This window comes from Rissa tridactyla, chromosome 14 (assembly GCF_028500815.1).
Source record: "Rissa tridactyla isolate bRisTri1 chromosome 14, bRisTri1.patW.cur.20221130, whole genome shotgun sequence".
Lineage (NCBI taxonomy): Eukaryota > Metazoa > Chordata > Aves > Charadriiformes > Laridae > Rissa > Rissa tridactyla.
Window position 1 is genome coordinate 2,562,395 of NC_071479.1, and position 21,641 is coordinate 2,584,035.

The 21,641-nt window shown below is 50.4% G+C and overlaps 1 protein-coding gene across 2 annotated transcripts in view; it reads left to right on the forward strand.

Annotated features, from left to right (window-relative positions):
- COL5A1 (collagen type V alpha 1 chain) overlaps window positions 1–21,641 on the forward strand; it is a 160,318-nt gene that overhangs the window by 61,582 nt on the left and 77,095 nt on the right. For both annotated transcript variants that reach the window (XM_054220676.1, XM_054220677.1), the window contains exons 5-9: window positions 11,151–11,282; window positions 13,056–13,202; window positions 13,327–13,575; window positions 17,760–17,912; window positions 18,371–18,427. In XM_054220676.1, the coding sequence (XP_054076651.1) occupies window positions 11,151–11,282; window positions 13,056–13,202; window positions 13,327–13,575; window positions 17,760–17,912; window positions 18,371–18,427 (738 nt within the window). The remainder of the gene's footprint in view (window positions 1–11,150; window positions 11,283–13,055; window positions 13,203–13,326; window positions 13,576–17,759; window positions 17,913–18,370; window positions 18,428–21,641) is intronic.

The window sequence follows — 21,641 nt, forward strand, 5'->3', positions numbered from 1 at the left end:
CAGAATCAGGTTTCCTATTTTTCAGTCAAAACTGGAGAGGGGGAAAAGAGAGTCAGACTATTTACCATGTTCATAGGAGTTTTGGAGCAGCCAAAGAAAACTGAGTCACTTTGGAAGGGTTCTGTGCTGTCAGGTTTTTTACCTTTTTTTTTTTTCACTCTTCCCCTGAAATAGAAGGAACACCTTTGCCCAGCCAGCAACTCGAAAATAAGCCAGCAAAGGAGTTATTTCTTCCAGTCAAGCCTGGTTAGTACCATGGTCTAGATAGATCACATTGCAAGGTTTCCATCCCATAGCTGTGAGAACCTCTGGGGCCTTCAGTGACTCAGTCCCAGAGAGCCAAAGGACTCCAGCTCCTCTTCCGTTTTCTGTTCATGGGGAAGGTGTTGCTGTAGGAAATCTGTAAATGACTTCTCAGAGAGGAGTGTCAGCCGAGGATGGTCCCCAGCTGGCCGGGAGAGCCACAGCAGGCTGCTTGTTGTAGATGGATGCGGTTCTTTGTCCTCCAGCCCTAAGGTCCCCCTGGAGCTGGTGTTCACCGGCTGAGGGTGTGAGCTTCTTGCCCTGCTGGGGCTGAAATCGGAGCGCTGGTGGGTACCAGGAGCAGGTTGTGGCTTGGCTTTGCTTCTGCTGCAGGTGATGGAAGTCCCCAAAGATTGTCGGGGCTTGGCGTGGGTGGCTGGTGGAGGCGGGTAAGTGGCACATGCTCAGCTGGCTTCAAGCTGGCCTGGGTCAGCCCTTCAGAGGAAGGGTCCAAGGCTGGCGGAGAGCACTGGTGTCCTCCAAAGGACTGGGTGGGACAGCGAGCCTGTCCTCGGCTGCAGGTTGCTGCTTGGTAAGCTCTGGCGTGGGCTCTCGAGGCTGCGCTGGCCGGGCCAGGTCCGTCCCCGCTGACGTGGCGTGTGGTCGGTGCTCCAGTGGGAAACGCGTGCTGGGCTCCAGAGGTGATGCCCAGGTGCTCTGTAACCATCCCGGCTCTTGCAGGAAGAGGCCGGGGATAAGGATTAAGCCCTGGCTTCAGGAAAGCCGCTGGGGACATGTCTGGTTCTAGCAGGGTGCCTGCCCCCCGCCAGAAGTGGAAACTAAGTCATTAGGAAGTCAGTATTTCCAGAGTACCCATATCTGGATGCTTCCCTCTGTCAGTGGAGGAGCTCCTTTAAGGTAGCAGTGCTTAACATCGGCATCTCTAGATGTCACACTTAAAAATATACATGCTTAGGTACGCAGCAGAGATGCGCAAAACGCGTGTGCAAGCGCTGCTCTGCAAAGCGGGGCTCAGAGGAGCGTGCAGGCGGTGCATAGAGGGCTGGGGGGGAAGGTGTCCCGGTCACCGGTGATCCCACCTGAGGTGGAAATACTCTGGGAAAGTATCGTGTTCCTGGGTAACAATTCAAGACTGTATGCTAATATGTCTGTACAGAGTGGTAGTTTTAGAGCATGCAACCTTAAATCTGGTATTTCTGAAATTTTGTAACCCTTGTAGCTTTAATTTTTTATTTTGAATTGTGTGTGTGTGCGCGTGCACAGGCAGGTTGTTTTTAAAAGAAAAATTGCAAAAAATCGGCTTCAGCCGTGTGGTCTCCCGTTGGCATCTATTGAGTTGATCAGCAAACGCAGGACGCGCAGGTATGGGCGCCTGCATGTATGCGTATGGACATACGTGACACATCTATCACAGATCACCTAACACGCAGCTGCTACTCTAGAGGGAAAATATTTACTTCAATGTGATGAAATTCGAACTAGAAGTCATGCAGTTTAATAAAAACGTGTGGTTTGGATTCCTTGTTCTTCACATATGTTTCTAATCTGCTGGGGGGGGGACGGGGGGGGCGGTCAGACCATCTGCCCAGAACACACAATTTAAACAAAAAAAAGTTTAAAAACGCTCATTTTGCAAATATAAAAACTGACTTTACAATAAGAAAATGAAATCTGAGAGTAATGTCCTCTGGTTATTGGGGTGGAGAGAGATGGGACTGTCAGGGGTTTTCTTCTTTTTTTTTGCCTTTAAAAACCTGAACTGACTGCTATTTTTTTGCCTCTCTTTGCAAAATAGCTGCAGAAACCTCTCATATTATTTTTGCCTGCGTTACCCCAGTGTTTGGCCGGGCTGTAGAGAAGGAGGGAACATAAAGCAGCCTTTTGTCCCACCGTCTCCGCAGCCCCTCTCCCTGGCCGTCCGTCCTTCCAGGCTGGGGCTGCGGAGCGGGGGAAGCCGTTCGATCCCCATCCGCTTTCCGTGTCCATAACTCATCGTTTCACACCCAAAAATCCTAGCAGAGATAGATTGCGGTTTGTTTGACAGACATAAATATACAAAACTAGCCAGCGGAGCCGAGCGTCTGAGCATGACGGTTGTTGATTTAAGGATATCTGTCTTTTTGGGTTTTTTTAGCAGGTATTTGTGTTTGCTTTATTTTTTAAGGCGTCTTGGCTGCCTTTTCCTTTTCTGCAGTCCCTACCTCTTGGCTCCTGCTTTGCCCTGGGTGTATCTTCCCGTCCCATCGAAAGGGTTACGGTGTTTGTGCTCGCTCAAAAGAGGAGGAATGCAGAAAAAACCAACGGCGGAGCCCTGGCCCTGTGGATGGCAGCGGTTTTTGAGAGACCTGGGTTAGCAGGGGAGCAGAGGGAGCTTGAAGTGGAAGTGGGGGGGGGGGGGAATCAAAGCTTGCAAATATTCTCTTCCGAAGGGCTGCGGTGCGTGTCGGCGATTCCACCACGTTTGCAGCGGCTGATGTAAAGCCGCCAGCCCGGAGCTGTAAGGCGTGAGGATAAACAGAAGCCGAGGAGTCATTTCTCCTCTGGGTGGATCCTGCTCCCTTGTGCAATTAGCTGCAACCGTATTAAAAGTACTCGTCCGCTTTGCGGTGCAGCCCGTGGAGCACGCAGCCCGTGTCTGGTAGTTTGCAGGACCAGACATGAGTCAAGGGAAAGCTGGCCGCGTCCCCCGGTACGTGCGTGGGACGGACGCTGCCTCCTGCTCTGCCCTGCCTGACCCGGGATGCTCCTGCGGGAGCCTCTCCGCCGCCGTTGTGAGGACAAGGGATCTAAACCCCACGCCAGTTTCTGCTGCGTTGGCCACGTCTACCTTCAGATATTTTTTTTTTTTTTTCCTGGTGTTTTCTTTTTTTCTTTTTTTTCCTGGCTTAAATTTTCCCATTTTTTGGAGGAAATCCCTCTTGCTCCCAGCAGACGTGTCGAGCCCCACGGGTGACCTGGCCGGAGGAGGGCTGTGTGGGGCAGACCCGCCGAGGGATGCTGGGCTCTCCCTGCTGTGCCTTCTCCAGCTCTGAAAGAAAAACCCCGGAGGAACGCATTGCTACCATAGCCTTGCAGTAAATACTTTATAGATTTGATGCTTTCTGTGCTTCTGCCAGCGCCACCTGTTTTCCAAGCTGCCTCTTTCTTAAGGATTGTTTTTCTCTCCGCCCTGTGTCCCCTAAGTTCCGGGATCTTAATTAAATGACAGGTTGCTAATTTGCCTTAGCTGGGTAGTTCCACCCATTTGGTAAATTTTCAAACAAAAACTGTCCTCCGAGGTCTAGGCATTGGCTTTTAGCTCGGAAAGACACGTCGCCCACTGGAAGCAACGCTCATTTATGGCTTACGGTGGGAGCCGCAGGGTAACAAATGGTGCACGTAACGCTGCATCTGAGCACCGCGGCCCCCGTCAGTCACCCAAGGTCAAGGTTGAATAAGGTGAAGTACAATTGCCACAAAGCATAAAGCAGCCCCAGAGCTTTTGGGGATCTTTAAACTGGTGAATAGACGTCCCTTCTGAAAGGATGGAGGTTTCAATTAGGCAAAGTGCCTGGGGATGGATGGGTGTTGGCAGTGAAGGGATTGGGGAGCTGGTGCAGGGAGGATGGGACCGGGTGGTCTGGGTGGTGGGTCTGGAGCTCGGCTTGGGCTCTTGCCCCATCATTAAAGAGCCGTTTGAGCTTGGTCAGGCTTTTTCATCTTGTCCCTTTTCAGTTCTCTTCAGGACGTTGCCAGTCCCTACACAAGGAGCTCTTTGGGCAGGACGTGATGGTTAAGTGGACCCAGGGTAGCAGAGGGCTGAGGAGAGGGCGACTGTAGAGATGTTATGTGGGACCGGAGAGAGCAAAGGGGCTCTGGGCTGCCAGGATTTGGTGAGGATTCCAGGGAAAGTGGCAGGAAGATGTCAGCAATGATTAATGGGTTTGACAAACTCAGCCATTTAGAAAGGCAAGAAAATCTTTCGCCCGTCGAGGATAGGAAGCCGGAATGGTGGATGGGTCTGTCCGTTGCCTGTAAAGCGCTGTGGCGTAAATAACCCATACTGCTGATGAATACCGTGAATATTGTCTTTGGGAATTAGCTCTGTGTTGTCACTTAAACAAAAAAAGACTTTAGTATAAGCTCTGGCTTCGCGTTTGCTCCAGCAAGCGCAGAGGGTGCTCGGTGGGAGCATTTACACAAGGGTAGGGCATTATTTACGTCGTGTGGTTATCGGGGCTGGGGGGGAAGTAGCTGCCTGGAAATGAGCCTCCTGTTAGTGTCTCCTCCTCTGCTAATGACTTGAGTCCTTGACTGGTATTTGGGTATTGGCAGAGCGACAGCTGCTTCAGGAGAGCTTTCCAGAATTAGCAAAGCCATCTGGCTTTTGTTCTCCTCTTAGAGAAGCGCTTGTCCGTCCCTTCCAGTAAGGAGTCCTTGCTAAACTGCTCATGATTTGTGTTGCCGTATTACGTCGACAGACCTACAGCGTGCTGTGGGCTCTGCAAACCGGTGTGAAATACAGCCCCTTGCTCTGGAAAGCCTCTTTTGTATGAAATGGCCACGGGGCCCCGAGGATCCAGCAGTTGGAGGTGGAGGAAGCACGACGTGGCGTTGCCCGACCGTGCTTCCATCCATCGGAGCAGGGCTGGGCGTCGAGGACATCTCGGAGCGGAGGGTAGCAGGGTTTGGGGATGGGGAAGAGGAATAGAGGTGGGGACCGCGCTGCCCTGCCCCGCTCCTTCAAAGGCAGCGGCCAGGGCTAAGGGCGAGTTAATGGGTCCTCGCGTGATAGGAAATTGGGTTCCTCCCCGGGATTATAAAAGATAAAGGTTGCAAATTACTGGGGAGGTTAATTACCTTTGAGCCAAAGGGCTTATTTTCTTCTTGTTGCTGTGGTCAGGGAAAGAGGCGTGTGGGTTGTCCCAGTAATTACTGCAGTTTGTGTCTGCGAGTTTAATATCAGACAAGCTAACGGCTCGGCTTTGGGCTGGGGGTGCAGGACTGGGCCGGGGTGTCGTGAGAGCGGGGGTTTTTAGGGTTCCTCCTCTCCCAGATGGAGATGCAGTGAGAGAGAGAAACTACTATCAGCCTTTAACAGAGTTTTTTCCTTGAAGCCATATTTGGTTCTAGTGAAACTTTGCTCCCTTTTCTGCGTAATTAAACCTGTTTTTTCTAAAGAGAGCGCAGAAGAGGCTCCTGTGGGAGTGCCAAAAGCCAGAGGGAGCCATTCTTGTGGTAACTGGAGCCCGAGAGGGGAAATAGCGGAGGTCTCGCAGCAAAGCTGCCCCGTCCGTTCCCCCAGCCCCTGTGCGCGGGACGGGGAAGCAAACATCCGCGTTGGATTTATCCAAACCACCAAGTATTTGTAGCTGACTCACGACTGCATGCAAGTCAAGCTTTTTTTTTGGTTTTTTTTTTTTTTTTTTTGGGGCCAGACCTTCAGCTATTGCCTTCCCATTTTGTAGTGCAAAATTTTTGGAAGCCTAAAGGGATGCCCTTTAGGTACCAGTTGCTCCATCTGGTGAGCTCGCTCCTGTCCGTGGCTGGCCAGCGAGAGGGGCTCAGGACAAAGGGACACAGGGGCTGGTGGGGGTGACGAGGCTTCGCCTGACCCCTTGGCTGGGCTTTTGCTTCTCTTCTGGAGCAGCTGTGATTAAACGAGGGACTCTGGGATGGCGCCAGTACAACAAAGGATGCTCTGAGTGGTTGTTGCACCTTTGACTTGGGGTCTCGCTGCACTGGCAGAGCCGGGGGCACGGTGAGCTCTGGGTCAGCCCTTGCGTCCCTTCTTCCCCGACTGCTCCCATACCGCTCTCACTCCAACCTCTGCACACAAGGAGCTGCTCAGAGCCCTGGAGCAGGGCAGCCGCCGTGTCCTTAGCAGAGAGCCTCCGTCCATGGGCAAGTGCCGATGACAGGTTTTATCAAGTGGAACATCTCAGGGCTGGCAGGCTGTCTCCCAGACAGGGATTAGGTTTTTTGGAAGCTTTCTGATGGCTGGGATCTCTGAGCTTCCACTTCATCATCGAGCCACATTGAACCTCTGCCGCTCTTAAGCCACCCAACTGGGTTTGCATTTCTGGAACCGGTGAGTTCAACAACATCCAAATTGCTTCCAATCATTTTTAAATATTACTTGTTTTGCGTGTTACAATTGTACATCCTGGGCCTGCGGTTATCCGATTCAAATGTAGGAGCTTAAAAAAAGCACACCAAGCGGTATTTATTCTTATGGGTGTTAAGAGGCTGGAAGACTTCTGGGGTAATGCACTAAAACAACAGCCCAGTTAATTATCGGTGCGTTGCAGTGAGAGCCCTGAAGAATCCCAGTATTTATGGAGCTGCTGCCAATGCCAGATGAAGTCACTCCGATGATCCTCGCCAGCTGTTTGTTTTGTTGAACCACAGCGATTTCTCCAAGTTACTGGAGTTGATGTCATTGGAAGCGATGTGACATTTTTTTGCACACATATAGAATAAGTGTTAAAAAATGCTCCAGAAGAGCTTTTCCAGTCTTGTCTGGGAGCTGGCTGGGGAGTTGAATTAAACTGGCTTGATGGAACTTAAGCCATAAAGCAAATGAGTCATCAGGCATAAATGGCTTTACCATAAATGTCAGGCAGATTCTTACTGGTCATGACAGTCAGCACTTACATCTGTTCGGAGCAAATAAAAGCCTCGCAGTTCACAATCGTCTTCATAAATGTGCTGTCCTGCCTCTTCCTCTTCACGGGAAGCTCTGGGAATAAAGGTCAAAATGTGATTTATTTCCTTTTTTAAAAACTAGCTCTTCTGATGGATGAAATATTGGGTATTTTCAGACAAAAATGGGCCTTCTTTTTCCCTCCGCTTCAAATTTTTGTCAGACCAGGAAAGCGTGACTGTGCCTTGCCTCTGCATACTAAGAACATCCCAGTTTTACCGGAGCGCTCTCTGGAGCCCTGTGTGCCCAGATGTGCCCAACTCGTCCACGTGCCAGAAGAGGCCTTTACCCCACCGTCCGCGTGGGTGACGGGCTGGAGGACACTGAGCTGCAGACATCTCCTTCGAAGCGATACCAGTGCGTTAATGACTTGCTCTCTGACTTAGATACCTCTTTATTTGAAAATAAGTCTTAAAAACCTAAATGACCCGGCTGGTAAAGTCTTTAAACCACTCTCTTAGTGTAATCGTTAGTTGTCTCTCTTACAAAGGCTTCATGGAAAATCCGTCGTTGGTGCGTGTGTGGGGAGGGGGGGTGGAAATTAATGGTACCTTCGTTATCGCTGCTCTTGCTGAAAAAAGCAGATGGTGCCATAGGAAGGGAGAGGGGCTCGAGTGTTTTGTGTAACCATAACGGAGAAACAAATAGACACTTGAGCGAGGAAAGGGAGCAGAGCTGGCTGCTGCCTTTGTCAGCCCGCGCCGGGGCTGGGGGCAGCTATCTCTTGGTGAAATTTATTAGCGGCAACACACTTGAGAAGACACAAAAGGCTTGTGAACCTCCCAGCACGGCTTGCTCTATTTAAAGTCGGCTTTTTAAATCAAAGAAAATGGGGCTCTTGACAGCAGAGCTTTGTGCATCTTTTGTGAAGTTCAGATAGTGGGGCTTTTTATTACCGGCTAAATTAGCCCATTTTATTGTTTTGCGCTGAGGGATGAGGTCAGTTGACTGGGAATCTTGCTAACAAGGTTTTACTCCTGTCTGCTTTTTACAAGTGTTAACACGGGGTATCCACCAGCACCGTGCACTTGCTGTTAATGAAACAAAGATGAATGGTCTAGCAACCCCATGAGCTCTCCTTCTTCCCCCACCGCTGAGCTCAGCCCGTGTCCATGTACTTGAGCTCAGATGCTCCCTGGGGCTCTCCTTCCTCCAACATTGGATGTGTTGGTTTTCCTTCTGGTGTTGCATGCTTGCACGCTGCTGCTGGAACAAGAAGAAAAGGATGAACTTTGCTGGGCAGGGTGATTGATTGGGTTTGAAAAGGAAATGGGAAAATAGTAGGCGCATTGAATGATGCTCACAAAGCGTGGTGAGCTCTGAAGGAGCTGTCTGATGCGGCTCATGCTTTTTCCTGGCACCCTTCGCGTACCAAATTTATTCAGTTACGCACTGATTTTCTCAGGTTCTCGACCCAGAACTGGCAGGAAACTCCTCCTCTTCCCCATCCCTGGAGGTGTTCAAGGCCAGGTTGGATGGGGCTTTGAGCAACCTGGTCTAGTGAGAGGTGTCCCTGCCCAGGGCAGAGGGGTGGAACTAGAAGATCTTTAAGGTCCCTTCCAACCCAAACCCTTCTGTGGTTCTTCATCTTTCCCTGGTCAGTCAGCGGCAACCGCTGGGCCAACGCTGTCCTTTGGTGTGTTGAGTGAGGTTGAGGTTTCTGCTGTGGCCACAAGACTTGAGCCTGTGGCTCCTGGGACTGCAGGTGATGTCCTTCCACGTACTCAAAGGAGCTGCCAGTGCCTTGAGGCATCAGACCCAGAGGATGCTGGGCTCCTGTTGTGCTGCAGGGACGCAGGGTGGGATGGAGCCAGGATTTCTCCCCGTGCATAGCTCAGGAGCTGCCATCAGCTGAGACTGAAAGCAAAGTCAGCTTTAGCAAATTCTCTTCTGCTTAACCTTTTGCACTGTGTTTAGCCAACATGTCTTTCTTTGCTTTATCTGTTCCTCGAGGAAACACAGTTATAGTCCTGGTCACTTACAGGACGCAGTCTATCAGCTCTCCTTGAGGTGTAAATCCAGCCTTATCAGGAAGAAAAAGCTTTCAGCCTTCCTTCCTTGCTTCTCGGAGACAAGTACCAAGTCTGCTTTTGTGGCTGTTTTATTTCAGCTTATCCCAACAGCGCCGGACACTCCCCATAACCCTGTGGAAACCGGGGAGCTTTAACCCCCTAGCTGAGAGAAGGGCAGGAATGGCTTTACTCAGCTGTCAGGGGTGGCTGAGGTCCTGCGTGCAGAAATAGCAGCTGGAGGGATCTTCACATCATCAACTTTAAGCAAATCGCCTTGTCCAGGTTGGGCATCCTCCACTGGAGGGAGCTCCAAAGGGGCAGCCTGTTTTGTTGCTCTGAGCTGCCTTTGGAGACAGGGTTGATGTTTTATGGTGTGAGTGACCCCATAACACCCCCCAGCTCCTTCAGGTCCCTGCTCAGGGCCGGTCGATGTCCTCTAGGTCACGCCATGGTTGAGTTCCTCATGCAGGTCACGTCAGGTGGTGGCTAGCGCTGGCTCTGAAAGGGAGATGTTCTAAGAGACAAAAACTTGGCATTTTCTGTTTTCCCAATGCTGCGTCCCCATTTTTGGTGGTTCTATTGAATAAGAAAAAAACCAGGACATTAATGACAGAACTGTTCTACGGATTTATGGGAGAAAAAAAAAAAACAACGGGAAAGGGAAGGAAAGACTGTTTCTCTTTCTTAAAATAGAAAATTGAAAACCACTTTGCAGACACTTCTGTTAATTTTATAAAGGTTATTCACAGGAAACAATGACTAATAAGCTTAAACCAGCGCTCAATTTTAGAGTAACTTGCATAGCATCTGCGCGGTGCCTAGACGTTTGGGTGAGCTGCGGCAGAGATGGATGCGATAACCTGGAATTTGAGGAGGGAAACCCCAGGCAGCCGTAAGCTGCCCCTGCCGCTCAGAGCCGGGCAGGATATGGCCAGGTCCGCGCAGTCCTTGCAACCTTCTTTCCCTGTGGATCTCTGCCAAAAACGTAAACGGCGCCTTTTTTTTGGTGAAGTCGATGGTTATGTGTTGATGGGGGGCTGAGCTCCCCACGGACCCGGCGGCCCCCGTGGCTGGAGCGAGCGCAGCTTGCGTGCACAAAGGCAGATTTGGCCCATAATTTCAAAAAATATCCTTTGGTTTTCCACAGGGATGTTCGCCTGCCTGGCCAGGCTCCGTTCGGAGCTTCTGTTTCCTATTACATGCCCAAGTCATCCTCCCGGTTTTGCTGTAACGCTCCTTTTTTTTTTTCCCCTGCTGCCTTAGCCATGTTTTGCTATTATTAAATAAGATATTCCCCTCCCCCCTAATTAAAGTATCAGCTCTAATAATCCAAGTAGTAAAATCTTGTCTTATGTAACTGTCTGTGAATGAAGCGGGTTTTGGCGTTACGGTGGAGCAGTGCGGTGGTTCTTTAGGAGACTGAAGAGCGGTCTCTGCTCTGACCTTTGGGCTGTGGCTGCGTTGTGCTTCGTTCCCGATATAGCGGACGGCTCGTTAAGCAGCCTCAGTGCCTAATGAGCTTGCTCTGCACCTGATTTTCAGTAAACCACTACAAACCCCCTCCCTCTTTTCTCCTTTTCTGATTATCAGATGCATTTCTAATCTCTTTCTATGTCTGCCGCGCTGTTGTGGGTGGAGAATCGAGGTGAGGCAAGGTGTAGATGATGCCTTTTATGAGACCAACTGATGGGGTGGGAGAAGCAGAGAAGTTTTGAAGCCAATAAATAGCTTTTTGGACTGGGCAGGACAACTCCAGAGCCCTGCAGAGCTGCATGGGGCCAAGCAGGAAAGGCCGTTTTTTATTGTCCGCAGGACGCTACTGATTTGGGGTGTGGAGAGCCACCTTCTCCTATTTTTCCTGCCCCCGCCTTGCCCGGGGCTGTCAGCGCTGTTGGGTTGTAGGGGTGACCTCTCTGCAGATACGGTTATCTTTGTGGAAGGTGCGTTTGGGACCGGGCGTGAAGCGTGGTGGCTTCACACCTCGCGGAGCAGCCCGAGATAAGCGTCTGCTTGGCCCAGCCCTGGACGACGGAGGGTTTTCTCCTGGCTCATCTCAGGCGAGATCACCCTGCCAAGCGTTTTGCTTTTCATTTCGTGGTGGTGTTTTATACGCCTTGACTGCAGTCTGGGGCTGGTGGCTCCACGTGTCCCATCCCTCCCCCTGACGCTCTGTTTTTCCCTCCCCGCAGGGTGACATCCAGCAGCTCCTGATCGTGGCGGACCCCCGAGCAGCCCACGATTACTGCGAGCACTACAGCCCCGACTGCGACACCGCCATCCCCGATGCCCCCCAGTCCCAGGACCCCAACCAGGATGAATACGTAAGTCTCTGGCAGGGTTTGGGGATGCTTCTGGGGCAGCACCAGCATCGTGTTGAGGTTGCAAACGGCCCGGGCTTCTTCCTCCCGTTCTCCTTCCCTGCAACTCGTCTGTAAGGGCCACGACAGAGCTTGTTTTTAGGATTCACGGGTTCTGGTCTTGAGTCTTGCCCTTACCTTCCTTTTTGCGCTCCTCCCATTCCAGAGACCGAAATTAATATTTACTTGGAGCTCAAAAACTTGGCAGGAGAGACAACCCGAGCCGAGCGTGAAATACTGACCTTCCCTGGCGGATCGAATCCTGAACCAAAACAGGCACCTGTTTCTGAACTTCAATTTTTACTGTTGAGCTTGTAAAAAGACTAAGCAGTTCTTTTTCAATATTCTTTGAAACAACAGGTGTTAAAGGAGGGGGAAACATTTTTGCCCGGGTATTTGCCATTTGAATTTCATTTTTGGCAGGAACGCTGCCGGCTCATCTGTATAAGCTGCTGTGCTCGATATTTTTTTCAACAAAGAGTTAGCCTCAAGACCTTTTCTTTAAAAAAGAAAAGAAAAGAGAAGACCGATACAGGATAACTTTTTATTTCTGCTGCTCAATTAGAAATGTTCAGGTGTGGCTTATTTCCAGAAGAGCATCACCTGAATTTTACACGTTTTTAAGGTCTCGGGTTCGGCTCGCAGCAATTAACGTGCCTGGCATCCTCAGCCGCTCCTCGGCATCCTGGCTGCTCTCTTGGCCTGATTTGCCAGTCCGCGCACTCTCTTGCTTTCAGCTGATCTCCGATCTGCCGGCTCCCGCGGAATCCCCGTGAAGCTGTACTGCCGTCAGCCCGCTCCAGTTTAGCTTTGGGATTGAATTAAAAACCCGGGTGTCAAACCCCGAGGCTCGGCCTGGCAGGGCTGTGGGGAGCAGCGCGATGCTCGCAGGCGAGGCACGGCTCTAACCGCTCCGCCAGCGCTTCTGGAGAAACAATAAATAAGTAAAATAAAATAGACCTTCGGTACGGTCAAAATACGTGGTAGCAGGAAAATAAAACTCTTCTTTTGAAGCCAGCAGTTCAACAAGGGCTGGCTTGTCTTAGGGCTGTGTTGCTCCATGTAAGAATAACTCTTCCACGCGCCGGCGTCTGCTGCCAGTGAGAGCGATGGACCGGCGAAGAAATTTGCCGTGCCCGGCTGTAACCAAATCTTTTGTTTGCGTTTCGTTTCGAAGAATGACTGACGCCTTGTGGAAAACGCTGAAAATATCTTGTTTTCCAAGCCCTTCTGCCTGCGGGCCGCGGGTGGACGGGGAGTCGCAGGGATGCTGTTAGTGCAGTGGGACGAGTGAAAATTGCACCCCCGCTTCTCAGAGCGGCCGCGTGATTCAAACGTTTTCTTCCCCACTCTGGACACTTCAGATTTGTGACCTGGTGAGGTCTCAACAATCTGAGGTTAAAAAAAATTAACGTTGTTTTCTTTTTTTATTGTGTTATCCTGGGTGACTGAATTGCTGCAGGGTAGGTCTATCTTCTCTGAGAAGGGAGAACGTGCCACAGGGTCGAGAGGTGATTGGGAACCTCCTCAAATCACAGCCGTTGCCAAAGCAGCCCACAGCCGGGCTCTTGGTGAAGGTGTCCCAGCAGCTCATGAACAGGAGGAAGGGAAAGATTTCGCTCCATGGATCTTCATCGCGGTGTGGCCCCGTTGACATGAAACGGTGTCTGAAATAGCTGGCAGGAGCGTGCTTGGGTGCTGCCAGCTTATTTTCTGCTTCTCATCTTCTCTTTGCAGTACACCGACGGGGAGGGAGAAGGTGACACCTACTACTACGAGTACCCCTATTACGAAGACGTTGATGAAGCTGTAAAGCCTGAAACACCCACCACCAAACCTGGCACTCCCGAAGTGGCTGCTGGAGAGAGACCTGAAACCAAGCAGGTACCGACGCGGGGTCCCGGCAAAGATGTGGTTGATAAATGGCACCTTTAAAGAGGGGGAGGTGGAGGATGATGCACAATTTTCTCTTTGCTTCTCTGATTCTGGCATTTTATTTCTGCAATAGGACTATCCTTCCCCCACGCCATCACCCGAGGGAGGGGACCCCGGGAAGCGGACGGAAGGGGATGCTACGGTGGATGACCCCCTCGTGGATGAGTATAATTATGAAACCATTAACGAAGAGTACTTCACGCCGCTCCCCTATGAAGATGTCAACTACAACGAAGAAGTAGACCCCCAGGGCGGACTCACTGAAAACGCCGTGGAAGCTGAACTCCCCACGAGTACCGTCATCACCTACAACGAGACCGATGTAATTTTAATGAATGTTTATTCCTTTCACTGTGTTTTTTTATTAATTCTGGTCTTTCACAGCCCTGAGAGCAAAGGAGATGTGATCATCCATATGGTAAATCTGTAAGTGGTTTGGGCAGCTGCTGGAAGAGAAAGTTTCTTGTAAAATAATTTAACTCCAGATATTTCAGGGGGTGGAACACAGATATTTAGAATTTGGTTAAGGATTATTCCCCTGGAAAAATCTGTTCGTGTCGACATCTGTATTTCCCTGTGCGAGGTGCTTGTCTGACAAAAAGAAAAATGAGGGTTGGTTTTAAAATCTAAGTAAAAACATTTTATTTCAAAGCTATTAATATAAATCCTTAAAATGTTGATTTGATGGAGAACATCAATATTTTTCATTTTGCCGTTCCCATTCAAATAGCATCTTTATGCTTTTCAGATTGTAATTTTTGAAAAAAAAATTTCGATGCTGGGACAAACCCTTGATTTCAAACTGCTGCATTCGCCCAGAGAGAGCCCCTCCGCTTTGTGCCCAGATCTGCTCAAAGACGAGATCAGTTCGGATCCCACAGCTGACGTTTCTGTTGGAGCAATTACACTTTTAGTTACCCCCACTTTAATATGCTTTGAGTGAAATATGTCGCACTTGAGACTCCTCTATCGTTAAGACTTGCCCAGTTCTTGCCTTTTATACTGGTGCTCAAAGAGATGAACGTTGGTCTCATCCTTAGATGAGCCTGAGATAAATTGTCGTGCAGCTGCAGGAAATAAGTGCGCTAGATAAGGCAAATTCTTTGTTATCCAGGAGCATCAGCAAGGAGAGTTGATAGTGGGATAACATTTCCTGGGAGGTAGGATGGGACTTGGCAGGGGTTTGCGGTTCCTCCTCAAATGGAGAAGAATTACTTAGTTATGGGAGCGTCAAAACTCAAGGCTGGCTGGGAGGCGCTGGAGGGTGGCAAAAGAGACAGAAGTTGGCCAAGATATTTGGAGTTGGAGCTGGAAGCTTGAATGAAAAGGTGTTGGGGAAAATGTCCAAGGAAAGAGCCGAGCCGCTGGAGCGAGGTGGGAGGGGAGCCAGCCGCCCCGAGGGCTGGTGGCGCGGCGGGGATCCAGTCCAGCCAACTGGGGATGAAATAATGCGGCGGAGGAGAAGGTTGAGCAGCCCAAAATGATACACAGAGAGAAACAGAAGAGGCTCCAGCGTATCGAGGAAGCGAGCGCCAACCTGAGGGAACCCATGGATGGGAAACTTTTCTGTTTCCTGACAAAGAGCCAGAAATCTTTGGCCAAGCTTGAGCTTTCTAATAGAAAGGAATTAAAGATTGGAAAGCGTGACCTGAAAAAAAATTGGAAGAGGAAATAAGAGGCTCAAGGGCCGCTTTAGTTGTTAGGAAAAGGAAATGGAAGAGGAGGAAAGTTCAGGTGGGGAAACACATGGCAAAGCTTTCCTATGTGGAAGCTCAGCATCTCGCAGGGAGAGCGAGCAAACTGTCCCCCTCCAGCAGCTCCAAAAGAGACAGCGTTTGGATGGGGAAGGGCTGCGGGACACCCCCTGGGCTGGGAGGTTGCTCCAGTGAATTTTTTGGCTGATGAGCAGAGAAAAGGACACGACTTGCCTGGCTGAAGGAGCTTCCCGTGCACCGAGGCGTAGGTTAACACAGCGTGACGTAGGGAAGGCTTCCAAAAAGTGTCGGCCTGAGGGACAAATACCCAGGAGGGTACGGATTTCAGGTTTACACCTCGGAGAGGGAGCTGAGGACCCTGCCTGCTGCCACGAACTCCTGGGGAAACCCAGTCCTTTAATCCATCCGCAGACCAGGCTGCTGAGGTGAGGATCGGCAGCTCCTGTGGGTAATTACCTGTTATTAGAAACAGGGTTGCAGCGGGAGATAGACTGCTAAAGTGGTTGGAGATGTTTATTTGCTCTTAAAAAAGAAATAATAAAAAACTCTCATAAGGTTTTTGGCTAGTTTAGGGGGAAAAAAAATAGTGCTCGTGGTCACGAGGAAGTTCATAATTTCACTAGTCCCGGGTTCCTGCCAGCAGTCGGGGAAGGCAGCGGGAGCCCCTGAGGTGTCGCACAGGGCTGCAAGCATGCGGTGGGGCAGAGGTGGGCTGGGACACGGGTGTCCCCACGCTGCCGGCGGTGCCAGCCCTGGCACTGCTCGCTCCAGGTCCTGGCATCAAACGGGATAACGTCCGTCTGGTGCAGGAGGGTCATTTTTGGCCTCCCGTCACCGACCTGTTGCAAGAGTGGGATGTGTCCGTCAGTGTTGAAGTTTACCTGTCTATATTTTGGGAAGACTTTTAATTCCTGCAATGGGAATTGAAGGGGGATTTAGTTTTAAGCAAGTGAAACTTCGTGGAGCCTGTGTGCCAGGTTCGGGAGGCAGGCGTAGTCACGGAACTCTCCTGGGCTTGGGTTTCATTATGGCTAATAACTCCGTGATAAATGCCAGGGAAGCAATTCCGAGATTTAGTAGGCAGCAATACTCCCATGAACAAGAGGAGCTGGGGACAGATATATTTTGTTCATTGCCTGCTATTCATCAGGCAGTTTGCTTTCCTTGTCCAGATGCATATACCAGGGCTGCATATCTGCATTGCTTCTCCAAAGGGAAGACTAAAAGGTGATTTAAATGAAGCTGTTATCAGCAAAGGAGAGTCACGGTATTGTGCACGCTGAGTTTTGGACCTCTTCTTTTTCTTTGGGGACCGTTTTCTGATTCAGGTTGTCTAACAGCATTGTTAAAGGAGATTATTTTCAGGCTTTTGTTTTGGTTTGTTCTCCAAAGCACCCACAAATCTCAGCACGGAGAACTTTCCTCTTTCTCTGCCCAGTTATTCAAAATATCATGTCGTTCCATGCAAATTAACTTGGGGACCTTAATCAAAATATCAAACCAGACATTTTTGACGTTCATTTTCAAGACATGCAATTTGAAAAAAAAAAGGTTGCTGCATTATCCCCAAAAGCTTTACAGCAAGATAAACAGGTTTCAAGGTTTCAAAGTGCAAAGCAGGATAAAAGATTTCAAACAGGATAAAAGACGTGTGTGACAGCACTAGATCCATTTGAATGGTACAGAAGAAAAATAATGCTAATCTTTCCAAGCTTTCTAATTAATTGCCAAACTATGATTTCTGCAAAGACCAGTTGGTATTTGCAGAGGTACAAGAAGATGGGGTGGCAGAGCGATGGCTGCCTTAGCATTTACTTTGAAACCTCTTGAATGTAGATAGAGATGCTCGTGCTTCTGGGCTGTGAGCAGTCTTGGCACAGAAACGAGGTCTGGAAGTGATGGTGGCATTTAAATGATTTTGAATTCGTAGTAGTGAGGAGATAATTTCTCTGGGAAATAATTCAATTTATGGACCGTTTTGGTCATTACCTGAACGGGAAAGAAACAAAAAAAATATATCATCAGCACATGTTCTTCTTTTCCGTGCTGCTCAGAGTAAAGGATGCCAAGAGATGGTTGCCTGCCAAGCTGCAGAAAGCACAGGGGTATGGAGGGAAGCAAGGAAATTCTGATACTTGTCTAGATGTCCGTGCTCGTGGTCTGTGACATCGGTTGCTGTAAGGATTCAGAAAGGATTCAGGGATTAATGCATCAGATTTGTAAAAACTTCTGCTTTTGGGACAAGTACAATCGCAATTTGGATCCCAGACTAAACAAACGGGAGGTTTTTGTAGAAGCGAACTTGGATTTTTCCACATTTCCTCCTGTAATCCAACACTCATCCTGACACAGCACGGTTTTGATGTGCATTTTGAATATGCGACTGGATGTGTGAATTTTCATGCTTAATAATCCAGCGTCTGCAACGTTGAGGCTGTGAGAGATGAGTCGGGCTTGGAGTTTGAAACTTCCATTCCCTCTTTCCTCTTTCCTTAGGCCTTTAGAGTGTGCGGGATCCTCCTGACAGGAGCTGCTGCTTTGTGCCGTGCTTTCTTTTCCTTGCTCAACCTTTTACACTCACAGTATTATTTTAGGGATCAGCAGAGAAATCCCAGGCAAAGCCAGGGTGTACCTAAAGTGTACATCTTTGACATAAAGATCCTCCCATCCTTCTTGCTTGGAGAACACCCTTGGAGGTCAATGGAGACCTTAAAATTCCCAAATTTAACGAGTCTTTCCCTTAGATTTCCAGTATTTGCAGCCTGACATGTTGCTGTTCTTTTCCTTCTAGGCTGCTCAAGGAGGAGATGACCTGGATAAAGACTTCACTGAGGAAACAATAAAAGAATACGATGGGAATTATTATGATAATTATTATGACCGAACCGTCTCTCCCGATATTGGCCCCGGCATGCCCGCTAACCAGGACACCATCTACGAAGGGGTAAGAGAGTTAATTTTCCATCGAGGGTAAGCCCTAGTTCAAAATGTTTGTCTTCCCATAATTTATAGCATAGAGATTAGGAACGCAAAGAGCAGAGAGAGCATCTCGCTTGGATTCACCCACAAAACGCAATCCGTGTGTTTTGCACAAGGCGAGGAGGAGATGCCCCGTTTCTTTTCTCCGTGAACATCAGCAGCCCTTGGGTTGCAGAAGTTGTCCCGGGACCTCCAGTTCCTGCGCGGGGTGGGGATGCCAATGCAGGCAATGTCATAGAACCATAGAATGGTTTGGGTTGGGAGGCACCTTAAACATCATCCAGTTCCCCCCCCCTGGCATAGGCAGGGACACCTCCCACTCAACCAGGTTGCTCAAAGTCCCATCCAGCCTGGCCTTGGACACCTCCAGGGATGGAAGACCTTTTTGACTGTCTGCCTTTGCGTTTCCCTTGTGTGCTGCAGATCGGTGGCCCACGGGGCGAAAAAGGACAGAAGGGGGAGCCTGCGATTATTGAGCCGGTAAGGAGCATCTGGGTTTTTGGTGTTCTTTTTTTTTCCCCAAGGAAAAAGCTACAAGGGATACGTTCGGTATGGTTTGGTGCTCTCAGTGGGACAGCTGGGAGGAAAATTTCCCATGGAAGAATTATTTGGTTCATTTAAAAACTTTAAACATAAAATACTGTAATTATTAATTTTTTTTTAAACTTCAAGAAGCGACCTAAATTATGAAGGAAGTGCAAAATTTCCCATGAAATCTCTCATTTACCAAAATAAAACCTGGGCCGTTCAGAACTGAAGCATTAAGGCAGAGGGTTAAGACGTCTCAGCTCCCGGGTCCCTGGCTGGGCAGTGAACCCGCCCGCGGCCGGGGGCCAGCCCATATCCTGACCTGACCTTGCAACTTGGGGCCGGCTTTAATTGTGCAACTAATGGGTTCATCCCGTTGGAAATTAAAGGGTTCTCCCTGCACACAGCTGGGGGAGAGGAGAGGTTTGCTCCTGCACCGGCTCCGGGGTCCCACGAGCTCTCCACTTTCAGAGGAACCCCGTGTCATCCCGGCAGTGCAACCCGGTGCGCTCTTTCTTTATGATTCTGCCTGTTTCTGAGGTTGTTTTTCCTTTCTAAAGAATGATTGTAAACTGCCCGTGCCCTTTGTGATCCGCAAAAAAACGCGGGTGCCCAACTGAGCACCCCCGTAGGTGAGGATGGAGCTCCCTCATGGTGGGGCCTCGTGGTGTTTGCTCCGAGGTGCCCGTTGAGCAGAGCAAGGGGCTGTTGGTTGATGGCCATGTGTCTGTCCCTCGCTGCATGTCAGCATGTCGAGGTACCCCCATTTCTGCTCCTCCCCAGGGCTGGAAAAGGGGCTTCGGGTCCTTGGACCCACCTCCCCTGAGCCCGAGCCCCGAAGGGCCCAGCGCACGCTCGCTGCACACCAGCAACTCAATTAACCTAATTTTCCTTGGCAGAGGGCCAGCGCAGCGCCCAGCGTCGCGGCAGCACTTCCCATCGCTCGGAGGCCATTCTTTTTCTTTTAATTCTTCTTCCCTTTCCTTCTTTGCCTGGCGCTTTTGCAGATAGTGAGGTGGGGGGGGGACACGGGACAGTGAGAAGCTGGGGTGCAGCAGCAGGACTTGGAAAGCCTGAACGGGTGCCTTATAAACGCATTTCCGACCTTTCCTGCCTTCTCTTCCTTTCTGGGTCTTGCTCTCATTCCCCCCCCCAAAAAAGGAGGAGCGAGGGATTTGCTTATCGGAGGAGTGGGAAGGTGGGGGGGGGTGCAGCCAAACCCCATGAAGAAGCCAGCAGAAGCCCAGCCTGCCCTGTCCAGAACCAATCTGAAATGCTACAAAGCGAACAAAATAGTTAAGTTTAATCATCCAGAAAGAATTTGGCCGCCTTCGCTGTTTCAAAACACTGGAGCATGTATCGCTTTTGCCAGAACGTAAACAAGACCAAATGCCGCCTTTTCCCTCTCCGTGCGGTTCCTCTTCGGCCGAGAGAAATTCAGATTTGCTGCGCTCTTCAGCTCTTTTTTAATCTTTTTTTAATTTTTTTTATTTTTTGATGGGAGCTGCAACAGAGGGGGAATAAAAACCAAACGCAGCCGTCGGCTTCTTGCTGGATTTTTCTCTCCTTTGCGTTCAAAGCGCCCGTCCCTCAATCCTTGCTCTGTGCTGACGCTCGCTGGAGGCAGCGGGGCAGCGCAGGGCGAGGAGGGATGGAGCCGGGGATGGCTGGGACCCCCCAGCACCCCATCTCTGGAGGCACCAGGCTGCCTTCCCCTCCTCACAGCCCTCTGTCCTTCTGCGGGGGGGACACCCTGGTGCTCACCCCTGCCGTCGGGGAGGGTTTGAAGAGCCTTTGCGCAGCCCCTCTGCGTGCGGCAGCCAGCTTTTGGGCTGTTTCTGCGATTTTCAGCTTCGCTTGTGGGTAGCAGCCGGGTGTTGATCGAGTGGAAGCAACACCCTCTTTTCCTCTGGGACGGTCCCAAATCCATGGTTTGCTTGCGACCCCCCCCAGGGCGATCACCCTTGGTGGCGTCCCCCCACTGGTCCTGGTCCCAAAACCCTCCCACGTTTCCATCGCTCCTGTTGACGAGCAGTCTTATAAACAGTGGAGGTTTCTTGCCGAGGAGAATCTCCAGATGTCCCTAAAGCTGGAGCTCAACATAAACCAACAGATAAATATGGGAAGATGCCAAGGATGTTTGCATCGCCAATTGGCTAATTAGCCCAGACTCTTCCCCCATGCGGAGGAGCGTCTCGAGGCTCTGCAGCCAGCCATGGGAAGCGGAGCCTCGGCGCTGGGCATGCTGGGACCATGGTGATCCTGGTACCCAGCAGCCCCAAAAATGTCCTGGGGAGACGTATGTGGGCTGTGGCTCTGCCCCAGCCCAGAGAAAATTTTTACTTTCTGGTTTGGAGCCTGTCACACCAAACCATGCCGCTGTTGGTCTCAGCAGGGGTGGACCTTGGGGTGCCCATATGGAGATAGGTTTGCTGGGACCTCCGGGGTGCCCTGTGCAATGTCCTCATCGTGTGTCTGAAATGGAGCTTGGTGGATGTCAGTCTCGCAGGACACCGTCTCCATCAGTGTAGCTCACCTTGTCTGGGTAGCCTCCGACAGCAAATAGCTCATAGTTAGTGCAGGTTGGAGGAACGTCGCGTAGGGTTCACCCCTAATTCCCACCCAGAAGAGAGCAGTGTCTCCATGGCAGAAGGGAAATTGCTGTCATAATGGGCACGGGGTGAAGTCCATGACCTAGTTCTTTGCTGGTGAAGAACGACTGTACAGGCGCTTCTGTGATGACAGCGGCAGAAAATTTCCCCTAACGCATCCAAATGAAGCGGAAGCCAGATTTTAAACGAGGTGGTAATGAGTAGTGTGGACACTGGGAAAGATGGAAAATAGTGCTGGCCGTGCATTAGCGGTGCAGAAACATGCATCCCACTAATGAAGCAGGGATGGTTCACGGCAGCATGTTTTACCCTGTTTTTTGCTCCTCTGGGCTTCAAGACTGTGACTTTTGGGGCAGGAATGCCTGGATTTTCCTCTAGACATTTCAGATTCGTTCAGCTCAGCCCCGTCTGCTGTAGTGGCCGCCGTGGGGTCAGCTGAGGCTTTTGGCACCGGAGCCTGAGCCCAGGAGACCGGCCAAGGGTGACCTGAGACCAGTCCCTGCACTTGCTTCCTCCAGGCTTCTCCCGAATGAGCCGACTGCTTATCTACAGAT